At 35.5% G+C, this 19,210-nt stretch overlaps 1 protein-coding gene across 1 annotated transcript; it reads left to right on the forward strand.

Annotated features, from left to right (window-relative positions):
- The first annotated feature begins 869 nt into the window (after positions 1 to 869).
- Positions 870 to 17,918, forward strand: LOC144435199 (N-acylneuraminate cytidylyltransferase-like). The gene is made up of 7 exons (XM_078123775.1): positions 870 to 1,107; positions 5,263 to 5,415; positions 6,964 to 7,119; positions 9,994 to 10,135; positions 13,681 to 13,868; positions 15,731 to 15,955; positions 16,437 to 17,918. Exons 1-7 carry the CDS (start codon positions 927 to 929, stop codon positions 16,610 to 16,612), a joined length of 1,221 nt encoding a protein of 406 aa, XP_077979901.1. The 5' UTR covers positions 870 to 926; the 3' UTR covers positions 16,613 to 17,918.
- Positions 17,919 to 19,210: the final 1,292 nt, after the last annotated feature.

Genomic DNA, 19,210 nt, shown 5'->3' on the forward strand with positions numbered 1-19,210 from the left:
ATGCCAGGCCGAATGGCTGCCGCTATGGAGACTTTTTGAGTGGTTGTGCGCTTCACGAGAAATGAAATTAGTTTGCATTTGGTATTAAAGGTAGAATGGAAGTGTTCGAGGAGTTAACTTCCATGTGATTTATTTGTTGGGAAATGTTCAGCGACGAGAAATATCGCGGGTGGTGGCACTAGACACTCCGATTTTTTTTATTTTGCTTGGTCTAAAATTTGCTCCATTGCCGAGTCCTTTACCAAATCATTGCCATCAAATTGTCTCAAAATGTTGACTCCTAGGAAAATGTATTTTGTCTAAATTTTCATCTTTTTAAAAACCTGTAATGGTTTAAAATGGGGTATTGGTTTTTGGCCAAAGTGGGTCTAAAATGGGGTATGGGGTTTCCAACACTGGTCACACCCCAACCAGAGCTGGCCATTGGTACCACCCGGGCTATTTCTATTTCCAAAACAAATTCGATTAGATTCCTAATTTCTGTATGGATAATGCTATTCTTTAATAGAAATGAAAATTAGACTATCGCGCTGTCATTATATTTAGCTCCATGCAAATATTAAGGCCGCGATGAGTTTGGACGATGTAAATACATCTTGTGTATTTATATAATGTTATATGTCTTCTTCTTCTTCTTATGATCAGTCACTGCGATAGTCTAGAGTTCTAAACTGGTGCAGTATTACGTATTAAAAAGTTCATGACTAATACCAGTATTAGTAATGAAGTTTGTAATACGTAATACTTTACCAGTTTAGAACTCTAGACTATCACTGCGATATTAAATTGTACCATCCTGATATTCGACTCGTGAATCCAACTTCGAATCTGAATTCAATCCACTTTAATGCAGATTCTGCGACTGTTACTAGTGTACTAGTACTACTACTACGTGTGTTCGTGAAGACACCCTGCAAGTATTTACCATGGACGGCGATGTTGCCAGCGCAGAACGTCAAGTTAAAAAGCCCAAACATGACGGCAGACATTTTGGTGCGGTTATAATGGCCAGAGGAGGCAGCAAGGGCATTCCTTTAAAGAATATAAAGAATCTAGCCGGCCAGCCTCTCATAACATGGGCGCTGAGAGCCGCGATCGAATCCGAAGGTAAGTTATGATTTCCGCCGACGGAAAGCAACGTACTAGGCTGCCACCAAGATGACTGTCTTGTAGTAAGGGTACAGCTTTATTATTTATGATTTATTTATTTAGCTTGCTATTATTGTACACAGTATGGCACACGTAGACTGCCATTTATACGAGTATTTCTAGATCTACACTGCAGCTAGCTTTAGCGCTAGACGGGACAAACTGACAGCGTACACGTAGCCGATTATGTAATACTCGAGTTATTGTCAATGAACAAACATGATGGCGAAAGTAGCGCCGGGCTGGGCCATGGGAATCGACAAGTTTTAAATACATATTCAAACCGCTTTAGTATCATGTAGTAGTAGTAGTAAAGGTTGTTTATTATAGTGACATGTGATATACATTTTACAAATTGGCAATAACAATATCAGAAAGCAAACACATCACCCAGCCCACCGGGCTTATTAGTCACTACAAAACTGAATTGCTCGTATAAAGCACTTAACAATAAGGGGTGCAAAGAGGACAGTCATAACAAGTAAAGAAAAGTAACATACTACATTGTTATATAAAGATGATTACACCTTCTGGTGTAAGCTTTGTGAATAAATTTACAAGTTGCTCTAGGCATATTGATCATTATAAAGTTCCATTTCTCAGTCTCATTAAAGTTTACAAAATTTGGATTAGACTCAAGTATAATATTGTAAAAATGTGTTCTTAAATCCTGATAGAATGAACAGTGAAATAAAAAGTGAGATTCATCCTCAATTGAATCTGCATTACATAACACACAGAGGCGAGCATGTAACACCTCGCCCCTAAAACGACCTGTTTCAATCCTGAGTGGAAGTATTCCTATTCGTAACTGAACAAAAAGAGAACGTTCAGCTCTCGACAAATCTAAATCTAAATAATTTTCACGGCGATATGTTCTTTTAAAGATACTGTACGTGCGTAATTTCGGTTTGTTACGAACATGCATATACCAGTTTTCAGTACAATTCGACTGTTTACGTAACCTGACAATCCCAGTATCACATGGAATCAACTCATCAATATCTAGACTTTCAAAGATGTCATACATTTCAGAAGACCAATTGCCGACACACAGCGCATGGTCCCAAAAGAAAATCTTACTAGTTAACCTATCACTGTCAAGGTTACAAAGTCTGTTCCAATACCGGGCCATATTACCCCACCTACTCGCAATACACGAATCCCAACCAGTGTCCCCATTAATAGCGAGAGTAGGTGCGAATTTGTGAACACCTAAATAAAACCTTATTGCCCGATTCTGAATTAAATCACACGACGAGAAGTTTTGAAAACCCCAGATACCCGAGCAATATTCAAGAATTGGTACCACAGATGCATTGAACAATTTAGTGAATGTATTAAAACCCATATTATTCAGTGACCTGAATTTGGAACAGACTGCACCTAAAGCTCTACCAGCCGACTCAGCAAGCGCATTAGCAGTAATAGAAAAGTCAAGAAATTCATGCAAAACAATACCCAAATATTTGTACTTAGTAACAATCTCTATTGTTTCAGTACCGATCATAAAGTTAAAACCAGTACAAACAGTGCCTTTCTTTCTGAAATGAATTACTTTTGACTTCACTATGTTTGCTTTTAATCGCCATTTTTTACACCAAGCAAAGAAAATATTTAACATTTCCTGAAGACCATCCTCGTTATCGGACAGAAGTACAATATCATCTGCATATAATAATATATTCAACTTTATATCTCCAATTCTAATACCTGGAGGCGATTCCTTAATAATAACAGCTAAATCATTTATAAACAGTGAAAATAGAGTAGGTGAAAGATTGTCTCCTTGTCTGACGCCACTATTCGTAGGGAAACTACTAGACAGGTGCCCATTCAGATTGACGGCAGCACTAGTATCAGTGTACATGGCCTTTATAGCGTTATAAAATTTACCGTTAACTCCACTAATTAATAACCTATATAACAACGCCTCACGATTCACACAATCAAACGCTTTCCGCAAGTCTAAGAAGGCTGCAAAAGTGGGCAAGTTATTTACAAGTCTATTACGAATAACAGAAGTTAGAACAAAAATATGGTCTTCACATGAGCGACCTTTCCTGAAACCATTTTGCTCATCAACCAGGAGGTCATTATTTTCTAGATGAGTAATTAAACGAGTATTCAAAATTGAACAATAAAGCTTGCATATGACACTTTGTAAACTAATACCGCGATAGTTTAACGGAATACGTGGATTAGCTGAACGATCCTTAGGAATCGGTACGATTGTAGCAAAACGCCAAACATCTGGTATCAAACCACTGTCAAAGCACAATTGAAACAGATTATGCAACACTGAAATAGATACATCGTTTTTTAGGACTTCACCTGGAATGCGATCAATACCGACAGATTTTCCTCGCTTGACCTTGTTAACAACCTTTTCAACCTCTTCCAAGGAAATATTTTGATTTATTGCGACATTGCTCTCGTACAATGGGTCGATCATGTTGTTTTCTAAAACACCCTTATGATGTATAATCTGATTTAAGAAATCTTCATCATAATCCCCATCCGGATTATTGTATAAAGATGAGAAGTCCCTTTTCCAGGCATCAAGAACTATATTTTTATCTGTTAATAACTGACCATGATCATCGTAAACCTCCATTGGGATACAACTATTACGTTTTGGACCGAGCTTTTGAATATGATTCCAGAATCTACGTGGATCATCGGTGCAGACTGACTCAATCTTGTCAACAAGCCCTTTTCTATGCCTCCTTTCATGAAACCTTAACCTCCTATCAAAACTTCTCTGCGCCGTCTTAAAATCACTAAGAAGCCTTCGTTTTTCAGCAACTCTGACAGACCTACATCTAAGATAAAGCCTCTGCCTAATATGCATTACGTTCCACAATTCCTGTAGCTCATTATTCCAATACGGTTTTTGATGACGTAATTTACTACACCTCCGACTTGCTTGACGATGGATGGGGACATGCATATTCATTTCATCTATAATACATTTACACAGCTGTTGATATACATTATTTACATTTAGTTGCGTCTCATTACAGGTTTGAATGACATCAATGATATTACGAATTGCCCCACGTGCGATAGGCGAATTCAAAAATGACCCAGGAATGTTATCAAGCTTATATTTTCTTGACCGTTCATGTGAAACCGAAGGACTACCATTGCAATTGATATTCATATTCATACTATGAAAAGACCGAGCGTTGAAAACTATTTCAAGTAAAGAATGGTCAGGAATTTTACAACGCTCAGATAGCAGGTGCATTAAATTATAATCATTCAGAAAATCCGACATAGTGGTAACTCTAAAAGAATCACATAAATGACTCACTTGCTGTATCACTCTTTGCATAGGAGCCATGTAAATACAGGAAGCCGGACCCAAGTCAATTGGACCCTCCACCAAACCCTGTCTCAACACAACTCGACCTGCGCAACCATCGCCCGTTATAAGCAACAGGTTTTACAATTACACGTTTTGTTATTACTAGAAAATATGGGGGCAATTATTAGTCAGATCGTAGTATTGACACGGCAAAGTACGACTTCGCAGGCAATGCACTGGCGAGTCAGTGTTAAAGGTTGATCTGCTTCTAAGCATGGAAGTATAACCCACTACTTCCATGTTCTAAGTATGGTAATCAAGTACAGCCGGATTCACAATATATGCACATTAAATCCAGTGCATAAAGTTATATTGAGCCAGGGTTCAATTGACGTGGGGTCCAATTTACTAGAATTTAGAAAGCTAAAAACACAGCTCAGTGTAAATTAATATTGAGGTTCCAACCATAAATATATGTGGTGTTGGGGCTCATGTACTGTTTGAATTTAATTTGATTAAGACACACACACACACACACACACACACACACACACACACACACACACACACACACACACACACACACACACACACACACACACATACACATATATATATATATATGTATATATAACATATATACATATACATGTACATATATAATTTGTGTGTGTGTGTGTGTGTGTGTGTGTGTGTGTGTGTGTGTGTGTGATTGCTCAGTATATGCATGTAGTTATAATTATATAGTTGGGAGCACTCAAGATCCTTATGTAAGGACATCTTTCAACTTTGTCCTACAGCATTTGATAGTGTGTGGGTATCAACAGACCACAGTGAAATTGCCCGAATAGCTGAAGAATGGGGTGCCAAGATACATCACAGAGATCCTGCATATGCCCAGGATAAGTCTGCAGCTTTGGACACTGTCATGGAATTTGCAACCAAACATCCAGGTAGGAAAAATACATAGTTTTATATGAATCATAGAATGTGGTGCACCCAAACATTGAGGTAGGAATAATACATTGTAATAATTTCTTCCCAGACACTCCCCAATCATCTGCCAAATATTTATCACATCAAACCAATGACAAATTAGTATTATATGGTGGGTATGCTTTTTCATGCTGTGCCACATCTATGGAGTACGTAGACTACCTTTGGAATTAAAAGCCATCTTATTTGATTAATTGATTCTTTTGATTGATTGATTGATTGACTGATTGATTGACTGATTGATTGATTGACTGACTGATTGATTGATTGATTGATTGATTGATTGATTGATTGATTGCTGTACACCAATCATATAGTATGCAGATGGCATTTCAAAACAATTTATTTTGACTGGAACTGCCATTTACTACTTCTCCAACACCTCTAGCTTGTTGATATCTTTGTCATGTACACATTATACCACGCCTCTAGCTTGTGTCATGTACACATTATACCACACCTCTAGCTTGTGTCATGTACACATATACCACACCTCTAGCTTCTTGATATCTTTGTCATGTACAAATTATATCATACCTCTAGCTTGTGTCATGTACACATTAGAACAAAACCTCAAGCTTGTCATGTACACATTATACCATACCTCTAGCTTGTGTCATGTACACATTTTACCACACCTCTAGCTTGTGTCATGTACACATTATACCATACCTCTAGCTTGTGTCATGTACACATTTTACCACACCTCTAGCTTGTGTCATGTACACATTATACCATACCTCTAGCTTGTGTCATGTACACATTATACCATACCTCTAGCTTGTGTCATGTACACATTAGAACAAAACCTCAAGCTTGTCATGTACACATTATACCATACCTCTAGCTTGTGTCATGTACACATTAGAACAAAACCTCTAGCTTGTGTCATGTACACATTATACCATACCTCTAGCTTGTGTCATGTACACATTATACCATACCTCTAGCTTGTGTCATGTACACATTATACCATACCTCTAGCTTGTGTCATGTACACATTATACCATACCTCTAGCTTGTATCATGTACACATTAGAACAAAACCTCTAGCTTGTATCATGTACACATTATACCATACCTCTAACTTGTGTTATTTTACATGTACACATTTCATGTCAATTATTTCTTTATCCAACAACCTGGAAAGACAAAAAGTACAATGACAATTATCTGTTGATCTGAAAATGATGACAAGATTTAGATGGATGGATGGATGGATGGGTGGGGTGGGTGGATGGAAGGGTGGTTGGTTGGATGGATGGACAGAGGAACAAATATCCTGAATGGATGGGTGAGTTGGATGAATGGATGGATGGATGGATGGATGGATGAATGGATGGACGGGTACGTCAATAGATGGATAGATGCATGGTAGGGTGGATAAATAGGCAAACATACAGACAATACCATGTGAGATGTGTTGTATTGTTAGACCATATTTGTATGTACATCATATATATATATATATATCATATGTGCTATTCTATGGTTTGCTTCAACAGAAATTGACATCGTTAGTATAATACAATGTACTTCACCCTGTGTACATCCATGGATGTTGAGAGAACCTGTCCGTTTGATCAGAGAAGAAGGTTATGATTCAGTTTTTGCTGTTTTCAGAAAACATCTATTTCGCTGGAAGGAGGTTAAAGAAAAGGGTTTGTTATTTCTTTACATTATAAATTTATAATAGCATATGAATCGTTATCAACATCTGTCATTCACACACACACACACACACACACACACAGACAGACACTCTCTCTTTTACACACATATGCACATGCATACCCAAATACACATACACACATACATGCATACATACATACATACATACATTCATACATACATACATACATACATACATACATACATACATACATACATACATACATACATACACGCACGCGCAAACATGGCCACACAGATACATGTACATTATAACATATAATATATTTTAACCTAATGATTCTCTGCGAACTGAAAAAGTTCATGAACTGTGAAAGCAAGTGTTTGAAATGAACTAATATTTGTTGAAACCATTCACTTTTATACAGTACTTGAATATTTTTTGTAGTGACACTGGTACATAATCTCTGTAAATATATGTAGTCTTGTCTGCTGTGAAACAAACACATGTACAAAAAATGTAATTACAAACCTTAGGCACGGATTTATAGCAGTGTCAGCTGTTCAAATATCCACAATTCACAGTACAACCAATTATTACCTTTTTGCAGATCAATACCATACAACAAATAATAATCATGGTAATATTGATATAAATAATTTCATTTTACCTTTTATTTATTTCAGAGTAGCGAAATATAACAGTAATAATTGACACTATATCAATTGATTCCAAAGTTAACTCCATCAATACCCTCTAATTCCATTTATCCAGAATGCGTATTGTTCAGGTTATCATATCGCACACAGAATTAATTGAAATTAACTTTTTCCTTCAGTAGTCCTAGTGGGCTACCAATTTCAGAAAGGGGTAGCCCAGGGATGATACTTCTGAACTGAAAACAGATTTTCTCTATTGGAAATATGTGTGTTATTAAAATACTTTGATTTCCCTAAATCTTCTATCTTCATCACATAATCAGTGATAGCCTCAGTGGGCTACGAGCTGCAAATTATGGTAGCCCCATGACATGAATTGGTAGTCTGTGGGCATGAGACTACTGTTTATTTCAAGCCCTGGCACATATCGGTAGTCTAGATGCTACCTGTAGTATCAAAATCATCACTTCACCCCTTCTAGCCACCTCAATGAGAAATCATGAACCAAAAGTTGTTTATGCAAATGAGCAAACCTCCAACTTTTATAATCATGTAAACAATGTATAAGTAGCATTCTGAGCTGATAAATATACCATATTTGGACATCATGTAACTGTGTACAATAAACATTGACCTGTTATTGAGCAAAATTGAAATTTCATCTCATCTCAGGACTTCTTTGAGTCAGATGTAAAGAAATATTTTGAGATTTGATGCCACAGATAGCATCTAGGCTACTTTGCACATACCATAATATTAGTACGTGACTGATGTTAACAACCTGTTACCTGGTACTAGGTGTTAGGAAAAGTGTTCTAAAATAAACACATAGGTTTTTTTATTTGAAAATAAACTCCAATTTATATGAAACAGGCACATATTATATAAAGCACTGTTGTTGAAAATTGATTGTATTTTGGCAAAAAGATTAAATTCAATAAAAAACCTGAACATGAAAAAATTTGTATTACTGAGCATATTCTGTACAATATGACATAAATATAACCTAGACACATTCAAAACAACATTCTCCATTGATGTTGGGAAATAAAAACACAATGTTCCCATTGTATGTGCATAACCATCTTTTAAAAAATGGTAAATGAAGAAAAAGTAGTCTTTTTGATGTGTCGAGGATGAAAGTCAGGGAAAAATATCAATTAAAAAATGGAAACTTAAAGTGCGTCTCAGTAGATCAGAAAATGGAGTTTTACCAATTATATTACCAACCAGATAGTACTTAGAAACCAGTAAAATTAGATGAAAGGTTGGATTTTTTGTTTTCAAAAAATGTTCATCCGATAATATTTCCAAAAAGTTATTGATGTTGAATTTATTAATGTTGTTCAACTTATGTCATCTCACTTATGTTTGACCATTGTAGCAGTTGTTTGACATTATGAATACACCGTCTTGGTGCATCATTTGAAATACTGTGCATCTTACATCCATATACTGAGAGCATGCATGTGTAACAAATAGCATTATACCATACACAAGCCAATATATTGTCTTTTTTCTTCATTCAGCAGGGAAATATTCATGACGTAAAGGTTTGTCACGACTCGTCTAGCGACTCATAATGACAAAGCTCCCTTAGGTCACTCGTATTTTCCCTGGCCGAATGAAGAAAATATTGGGGAATAATATCTAAGTATTTTGATAGTCAGAAGTGGAAATAGAAAGAGCAAGAAAGTTAATATTAATGTAAATGTTGGTGCATTTGACTTGGACTGTCTGACATTTTCATTTTCAAAAGAATATATTATAATTTACCCACATAACTCAAAAATGATACCGGTAATACATAGCACCTACATTCAAGTGTCTACCTCCATATTGCCAGGTTTAAACTTTCTTTTGAGACATTGACCTTTGGCCTTCACTCTGATCTTCAGGTTCAGTTAGTGAATTCAGCAATTTCCTGCATTATGATATGCTATGTATTATTTATTTGTTGCTACCATATACTTTTAAATCATGTCTCCATTCATACAGTCACATAGAAGTAAGTGATTGGTGGTGGTGGGGGTGGGGGGGGGTGGGGGTGGGCTGCGTCTTTAACTTTGTCTATGTCTACGAAGACTTGTTTAATTTGACAGCAGCCCTCAGTTTATTTTCTAAAGAATACTCTGCTAAGTGAATGATGTTGTATAGCTGCTCTCCAAGTCAGTTAATCTCTCAACATGTACCTAAGAAATTGCAAAATAAAATTGTTCCGATTTCTAAATTATTCAATTTAGAGGAAAAGACCACTGCTCTAAACTTAGATCCAGCAAACAGGCCTCGTCGCCAGGACTGGGATGGTGAACTGTTTGAAAATGGCCAGTTTTATATGTTTACCAAGGACCTACTTTTGAAACATGGGCTACTGCAAGGAGGAAAGTAAGTTTTGTTTGATTGATATTTTGAAATATTCAAGTTTGAAGTACTAAAATGAAAGGATATTTAATATAGAAGTGAGAGGAGAAATACCACATTTTTACCTTCTGTATGGGAAGGTTATGTTTTAGTGATGTACCGGGTGTGCGTGCGTGCGTGCGTGTGTGTGTGTTTTTTGTAACTAGGCCATATCATAATAGCGCATGCCTCAAATTTTGTGTAATATTTGGTGAATACATTGATGTTACCAGAGCATATGTGACCTTTTAAAGCCTGTTTATGTAGCTTTTACACTAATGAATCATTTGCATAAGTAATGATTTTCAATAATTAGGCAATATCTGAAAAACACACTTCAAATTCCATGCAATTTGGTCCATACAGCAACCATAACAAAGCACACACACATATATCCTATGAAGGTATTAGTTTTGGTGTTTAATTTGCATAATTAATGATATTTGGTAATTAAGGATGTAAGCTTCTAACTTCATATAACTTGATACATGTACATCAATTGATGACAATAAATCACAAGTGTTTGATATAGTTCACTGAAGCAGTTTTTAATTGTATTCAGTCATTTGCATAAATAATGAATTTATCAACTATCTTTTAGAATGCAAGCTTCAAATTTAATATACCGGGTAGTTTGGTATAATTGTTTTGCCAATTTAGATAAAGTAATATGCCAATTTAGGGGATATCATGTATGATAGCAATAGCTCTGAATTTTTGCATGCCAACAATTATTGTGTGTAGGAACAAAAATCTAAAAGCTTTGCCCTTACGGAAGGCATTCAACTGGTAATATGTTGATGTTGTAGTAGACAAAACAGGTTGTCCGAGGCCAGCAAGAATACCGGCATTCATTGTGACTCTGTTTTTGGGTTGTGACCCACTGCTCTTGCCTGCCAGTTTCTACCTTAAATAGATGTCAAATCGGTCTATGACGTCATATGGATTACTATGTATGTCATATGTCACTATCAATTCTTTGACTTTCATGTCAATAAATTACACGTGGGATTTCTATTTATAAAATAATTTCATCATGATTTCCTACTTGAAAAACCAACAGTACATGAAACAACATACCGGTAGACCAAGTCTGTGTTTGTAACTCAATACATTGCAAAATGCTAATAAATATATGGAAAGTGTGTTATTGTACATTCAATAACAAACATTTTATGCATATCGTAATCTTTTGCAATTTATTGAGTTACAAACAAGGACTTGCTGTAATATGATGTTTCACATTAATTTTTCAAGCAGGAAGCCATGATAAAATTGTTTTATATATTAAATATCCAAAATAAATATCTAATCCTCATCCATATGGTGACTGTAATAAATTAATATCGGCAAACTTTTGCCAATGTACAATTCAATTCATGGTATATCTCATGTGCTGTCAGTGATGCATCATATTCATATTGTGCCAATTTCATTCAAATCTGCTGGCTGTTGTCAGTGATATATATCATGTCTATTGTTGTCCCAGACCAGTGTCAGTTCAGTGTCTGCTAGGTCAGTTCAGTGTCTGCTAGGTCAGTTCAGTGTCTGCTAGCTATTGTCTGATCAAACACATGCAATTCATGTCCCTAATAAAGTGCTGGCAGCTATCTATTGTATTGTACCAAGTCATGTCTGTCTAAGCTGTTGTGTCCTGCATTATTAATTGTTCATCTGTATCTAATAATAAACATATTATGTCAGTTATCATATTGTATTGTACAAGTCATGTTGTACTGGTGACCCATTTCATGTCACCACACTGTACTTATTCATAGATGAGTTTTAGGCTTGACACACCTGTCACTTTTCTACACTAAAAAAATGCAATTTGGAAAACCATGTGGAAGAGGATCAATATTTGGTGTTTATGTCAATTGAAATGCTCTTTAGACAGACAATTTCCCACAGTATGCTTTTAATGTTTAGAGTAATTGCCCCATAAGAACAAAAAAAAAATTGTTTCCTGACTGCGTTTGTTCAGCCCAATGAGTCTGCAGATCTAGGGGAAACACAAAAATAACCCTCCCTACTTCAGTGAAGATAACTGCAGAGCCATTTATGAACAAGCAAATATAAATGACATCTGCCCCACATACACACTTGCTCTAAAGTACATACTAAATCAAAAGAACAGTAACTGTCATAAATAGTAGATTGTGTGACAGGTTTGTTGAGAATTTTAAAACATTTGAGTCGTCGTACCACTTTAGACAAACTGTCCTGACTAGAAACAATTCTTTTTTTTCCTTGGCCTAATATAAAATGACCAAAATTGCCCGGAATTTGACATGTGTGAGATATGTTTCCGTTATTTGAAAAGTTACCTTATATTAGAGCACACAATATCTTCGCCACCATATTTACAGAAACTGCTATCAAAGAAATATTCTCTTCAGATTTTGTGGATTCCCTTGTATTCGATTATAAGTAACGCTACATTTAGGCCAACATGCAAGCATCACAGCCATAAAAGTTCAAACGCTGTGAGCATTGGAGGTATCTGTGAATATATCGTTTGTGTCAAAGTATTTCAATATTGCACACTAGTCTAATTAGCTAATTAGTCTGGGAAATTACTGCGATGCCTGTAATGGTTGAGTAAGTAGGCTATATCTTTGGAACACATACTTCAAATTCAATATAATTTGGTGCATATGTTAACTATTACAAGGCGCATATGTCCTAGAAGGTTTGTTAATTTAGCGTAAAGCTTTTATGAATAATTTGCATAATTAATGAATTTCAGTAATTAGGCTATATTTTAAAAATACATACTTCAATTTCAATATAATGTTGTAAATAAGTTAACCATAACTAAGCGTATATGTCCTATAATGTTTGTTGATGTAGATTGCAGTTTTAATGAATAACATTAATGACATTCGTTAATTTCGATTTATCTTAAGAATGCAAGCTTCAAATTTCATAGAATTTGGTACATATACCAACCATAACAATGCACACGAGTTTGCTGACATAGCCTTTACTTTTAATGAGTAGTTTAAATAATTAATGATCTTCAGTAATTAAGCTATATCTTTGGCATGCACATTTCAAATTCCATATCATTCGGCACATACATCAACCATGACAAATCGCACATCCTCTAAAGCCTGTTGATATAGTTTTTAAATTTTATAACTAATTTGCATAATTAATGATTTTCAGTAATTAGGCTATTTCTTAAGAATGCAAACTTCAAATTTCAGATAATTCTATATATGTTTTGATGGTCAATGGTAAAATAAGTGTATGCGTCATTTAAAGCTTGTTGTTGTAACATATAATCTATATGGTTAATGTGCATAATCAATGTTTTTTCAATAATTAGGCAATATGTTAACTGTGCAAGCTTCAAATTTCATTTAGTTTCATATAATTAATTTTCCAATTAAGTGGTACATCATGTATAATAGCTAAATAGTCTAGAATTTTGTATTCGAACAATGTGTGTATGCCCAAGAATCTATGATTTTGCCCTTACCCATTGAGTTTAAAAGTGGTACAACCTTGGTATTCTTTTACAGAGTTGGTTATTATGAAATGGACTCTAAGTATAGTGTAGATATTGATACACCCATTGACTGGCCTATAGCTGAACAACGCGTCACAAAATATGGTTATTTTGGGAAAGAGAAAAACAGAGATGTGAAATTAGTGGTGTTTGATATTGATGGTGTTATCACAGATAACCAGGTCCATGTAACTGACAGAGGTAAGAAAACTATTTTGAGTATACCATGTAAATTAAAACTTTAGTTGAACTTTTAGGCATTTTGTAGTATTTCTTACACACAATCCAACTACGTTACATGTATATCTTGCCAAATCAAGTGACTTCTAAGACATGTTTTAGAAAACTAACAAGTGTGCAATGAGCTAACAAGTGTTTAATTAGCTAACAAGTTTGCAATTAGCTATCAAGCATATAAATCTTTCATTACTTACCTCTAAAGCAATATTCTTGCATTTGGATTTGAGTAGTTTGTCCACATGTCTTCCGAGGCAAAGATTCATTATGAATGATGATCATCATGATAATGTTAGTGGTGTCTTAGTGAGATGAAAGGTCACACTTGATATGGAGGTAGACACTTGAACCGAGTCTCTATAATACTGTTCCTGATTAAGTGTCAAAATTTATGTCTATATGATGTTGATGATGATGATTATATCGTCATGCTTTTGATGATTTCATTATGATGATGATGATACATGTAATGATGCCATGCTAAGAATTTTAATTAATGTCTTCTCAAGGTGTATTGATGCATTCATGATGATGGTGATATCATAACAATGATATTGATGATGTCATAATGATCATGTTGATGATGTCATGATGTTAATGTCATAATGATGATGTTGATGTCTTTATGATGTTGATGTCTTCATGATGTTGATGTCATAACGATGTTGATGATGTCATAACGAGTTAATGTCTTCATGATGTCAATGACGTCATATTGATGTTGATGTCACAATGATGATGTTGATGTCTTCATGATGTTGGTGATGTTGATATCTTCATGATGTTGATGACATAATGATGTTGGTGATGATGTTGGCGATGTCATAACAATGATTTTGATGTCTTCATGATGTTGCTGTCTTCATGATGTTGATGTCTACATGTTGGTGATGCCATAATGATGTTGGCGATGTCATAACAATGATATTGATGTCTTCATGATGTCGATGTCTACATGTTGGTGATGCCATAATGATGTTGGTGATGTCATAACAATGATTTTGATGTCTTCATGATGTTGATGATGTCTTTATGATGTTGATGTCTTTATGATGTTGATGTCTACATGTTGATGACGTCATAGTGATGATTTTGATGTCTTCATGATGTTGATGATGTCATAATGATGTTGGTGATGTCATAACAATGATGTTGATGTCTTCTTGATGTTGATGACGTCATAGTGATGATTTTGATGTCTTCATGATGTTGATGATGTCATAATGATGTTGGTGATGTCATATCAATGATGTTGATGTCTTCATGATGTTGATGATGTCATAATGATGTTGATGATGTCATAACAATGATGTTGATGTCTTCATGATGTTGATGACGTAATAGTGATGATATTGATATCTTCATAATGCTGATGTCTTCATGATGTTGATGATGTCATAATGATGTTGGTGATGTCATAACAATGATTTTGATGTCTTCATGATGTTGATGATGTCATAATGACGGTGATGTCATAACAATGATTTTGATGTCTTCATGATGTTGATGTCTTCATGATGTCGATGTCTACATGTTGATGATGTCATAATGATGTTGGTGATGTCATAACAATGATTTTGATGTCTTCATGATGTTGATGACGTCATAGTGATGGTATTGATGTCTTCATCATGACATCATATGGCGATGGTATGACAGGATAATAAATTGATATATGGTAATTTTTCAATAGAGAGTTTACAGATGGAGCTGTACTCATAAAACTTTTAATAGATTGTCCTATTATTCATTCTAAAGTCCACATTCTATTTATTGAACCACAGTAACAAAATTCTGTTCTTCAAATTGTCTTCTTTCATCTCAAGGGGAAGAATTTCGATCCTATAACTGCAGTGATATAGAAGGCATTAAATTGTTGAAAGAGGCTGAAGTTGAAGTAAGACTAATTTCAGAAGACGACGGATCGGCTGTCCGACTGATAGGAGAAAAGACTGGCTGTGTTCTTGGAAAGGGTGCAAAGAATAAGCTGGACGTAGTCAGCAAATGGGTGAATGAGTTAGAGTTGCAATGGCCACAAGTCACCTATATGGGTAAGTTTACTATAAGCATCATAAATTTATTGTCAGCACTCTTAGATTTTGTCTGTTTTTATTTAAATTTACGCAAACTATCATGGATACAGGGAATTTAACATGGGTAATTTCAAAGACTTTAATATGAGGGTGGGGGGGGGGGTACAACTAATTAATTTTCGTGGTCATGACACAACTTCTCTTGAAGTCTGTCAGGAAGTTTAAAGGGTTGTCGGTGGCCGTGTGGTTAAACCACTTGCCTCTTACCACCGTGGTCGGGGTTTGAACCCATTAGGGTTTGATTAAATTTACCACTCTGTAAGTGAGAAGAGTATCGTTCGGTTTGACTAGAAACGAACAAAGCAGGTTTTCCCCAGATACTCCAGTTTCCTCCTGCACTAACACTGAACCTTCCTCCTGTTATTGGGCATTGCCTGTTGGATGGTTTTTAAATAAAATGAATAAAAAATAAATAAATGTGGTTTCATTTATGTTGCAGGTAATGATAAAAGTGACATTGAGGTCATGAGGAAAGTTGGACTCGGAGCAGCTCCAGCTGATGCCCAAACAGAGACACGTTACGCAGCACGCTATCTATCAAACCAGCGAGGTGGCCGGGGAGCAGTACGGGAATTATGTGACCACATTCTAAGACTTACTGGCAAAATGGATTAAGATGTTGATGTATGATTATAAATTTCAAAGTGCCTGAAAAGTTTGTAAAAGAAGAGGTATTTGTCGAAAAAAAAAAATATACACCAGAGTCCGGCTTATCATGTATTCAAGTGTCATGCTGCAATATAGCTACGATTTCTAGTTGACTCACTCTTAGTCTTACCCCCAGTAGCTTTGCTGAATTTCGGTTAGTATTATTTGCAATAACTTGGACCAATATTAAGCTGTATAACTTTGCCTTAAGAAAATGTCCTATCCTACTTAATATATGACAGACTCTTATTGATGAAGGTTAAAAATTTACTCTGACAGAACCAATTCGCCTTTCCAAAATTCGTCATGGTGGCACTCTACCTCCTGTCTGTGTGTACCTTGTGGGGGTATACATGGTATAGGTTACTCATAGAGCACTGCTGCTTTCCTCGATATGTGAATACAAAACTACAGAATACCAAGGGACAAAGCTGTTAAGAAACGGTACAATGAGATGATGATACCCCGATCTGAGCCAGGGCACTGTATTCACAAATTCCTGTTTGCAGTTGGGAATGGCTTATTTAGCAAAATGAATTCATTTGAAATTTTTTAAGTCCCTGTCTTTGTCGTGTCTATCTCTGTGAATAGTTAGTTCTAGTAAAAACTAGTTTTATGTAATCACAGAGATTACTATACATCATGTACATGATTTTGTAGGGACATTTACCACTAATAATGACAATAAAGTGATGTCAGCAGTGGACTGGGAGTCAGTCTAGGATTTGTAGAGAACCTCTTCATTTCAGGGTTGCTTGTATTCTTAGTTATCTTTGTTTTATTTAAACTGAAGTAGTATTTAACGTATGCCTATGAAATCTGATGAAAATTATACAGTTGTCTGGGGACTCATAGGCCCCTTAGGTCATGAGTATTTGCCAACATATATAATATAAAAAAATCAGGGCAAGTAATAGCAATTTTGGGCATTTTGACTCGCATTTTGAACACAGCAGAACCAATGACGTAGACACGCATCGTAGCATAGACGCACGTTGTCATGACATAGACAGACCAGGGTATATATTCCATATTTTTTTGTTGAACCTGGCTCGTGCATGGTGTAATGTATTATATTGCATGTGTGTATGCTATAAAAAGTTGAGAATGTCACTGCAGAAGTCAGTTGTTGTGAAAAGATGTGCAAAGACATACTATGGCCTGACTGACTTCCTATTATTATTTAACATACTTTTATAGTACAAGATACCTTTAACTTATCGTTCTGCATCATGAAAGCAATATCTCACCAGTGTCAGTATTGTTAATATTTTCCAACTATCTTTTTTTTTTCTTTTTTTTTTTTAAGTTACAAACTACTTAGCTTGGAAGGCGACATATTATTATCCAATACATTAGTTGATACAACCATGAAAGACAAACGATGACATAAAACTAATTTCTATTTTCCCCCGTTTTCCCATCTTATTGTCTAATTTTTCCTGTGTTATGCCTGTCTGATTGTTATGTTGTTGGTTTTTTTTTTAAATCTGGGAAATAAGGCATTATTATTATTATTGTTATTATTATTGTTGTTCAGACCTTGGACATAGCAACATCATGTCTTTAACATGTTTCACTTGTATGTTACTTCGTTTCAATCAAGTCTCAACAGTTGTAACGTTTTTCTTTTTGTAACTTTAGTGCAATATACACTACAACTAAAACAATTCGTGGAAAGTGCTTTGATACTTCTAATCAGCTGAAGCCTTTTATAACATGCAGTTGATAGTACTGTGTATACTGGCTTGATGTCCGTGTGTAAACAATTGTGAATTGCGGAGAGACTTGATAGCTTATTTGTTAAGAAATTGTAAAAATTTGTGTGTTGGTTGCTGGTAAGTGTTTGATTGCTATAGATATGATATGATATTACAACATAAAATAAGCCAACAAGAAAAAGAATACCATTTTAGTTTCAGCTACTTGGGGCTTTAACATTGCAATATTGAGAATTATGATTAGAACATATCCACCCAAAAAAAATAGAAATATTAATGGTGAATCATTTTATGATGGGTAGGTAGGTGCAAGTGTGGTGTCCGTGGAGGGGGTATTTGCATGAGTGCTTGTGGTATTCTCTGTGGTCATAATTCCATGAGCATAGCGAGTGAGAGTGCAGGCGAAATCACTGCATGCATGCATGCAAATACCCCTAATTACTAACGCTTGCACTCAAGCGGCATGGAGTTCTTGACATGTTTCTCCTAAACAGTGAAAATATTTACAAATGGTACCCTGGTACAGTGTGTGATAATACAATTTTGTGTACAAGGCATGATTGTGTACTCATTTGCATACATGTGTATACATAATAATGTTTTTGGATTGTCTGTAAGGTACACTGTGATGGGGCGACCTCACACATCAGTCAATCTCTCTCACAGGCCGGTGAGGGCAGACCAACATGATGTACCTTTAATAGAGTCTAGATATTGCACTGCAATGCAAATAGTACTTGTATGTACGCACCCATGGTCATTGACAACCAAATAGATAGAAGTGACATTCCATCTGACACGTCCCCGATTGTGTATTCAAGTTACAGGTAGCAATAGTTCCATG

The sequence above is a fragment of the Glandiceps talaboti genome, chromosome 5, assembly GCF_964340395.1.
Source record: "Glandiceps talaboti chromosome 5, keGlaTala1.1, whole genome shotgun sequence".
Taxonomy (NCBI): domain Eukaryota; kingdom Metazoa; phylum Hemichordata; class Enteropneusta; family Spengelidae; genus Glandiceps; species Glandiceps talaboti.

Coding starts and splice junctions, on each gene's coding strand:
- LOC144435199 (XM_078123775.1), top strand. CDS start 927: ATGGACGGCGATGTTGCCAGCGCAGAACGTCAAGTTAAAAAGCCCAAA. Junction 1,108..5,262: donor AGCCGCGATCGAATCCGAAG/GTAAGTTATGAT, acceptor TTTGTCCTACAG/CATTTGATAGTGTGTGGGTA. Junction 15,956..16,436: donor GCCACAAGTCACCTATATGG/GTAAGTTTACTA, acceptor TTTATGTTGCAG/GTAATGATAAAAGTGACATT.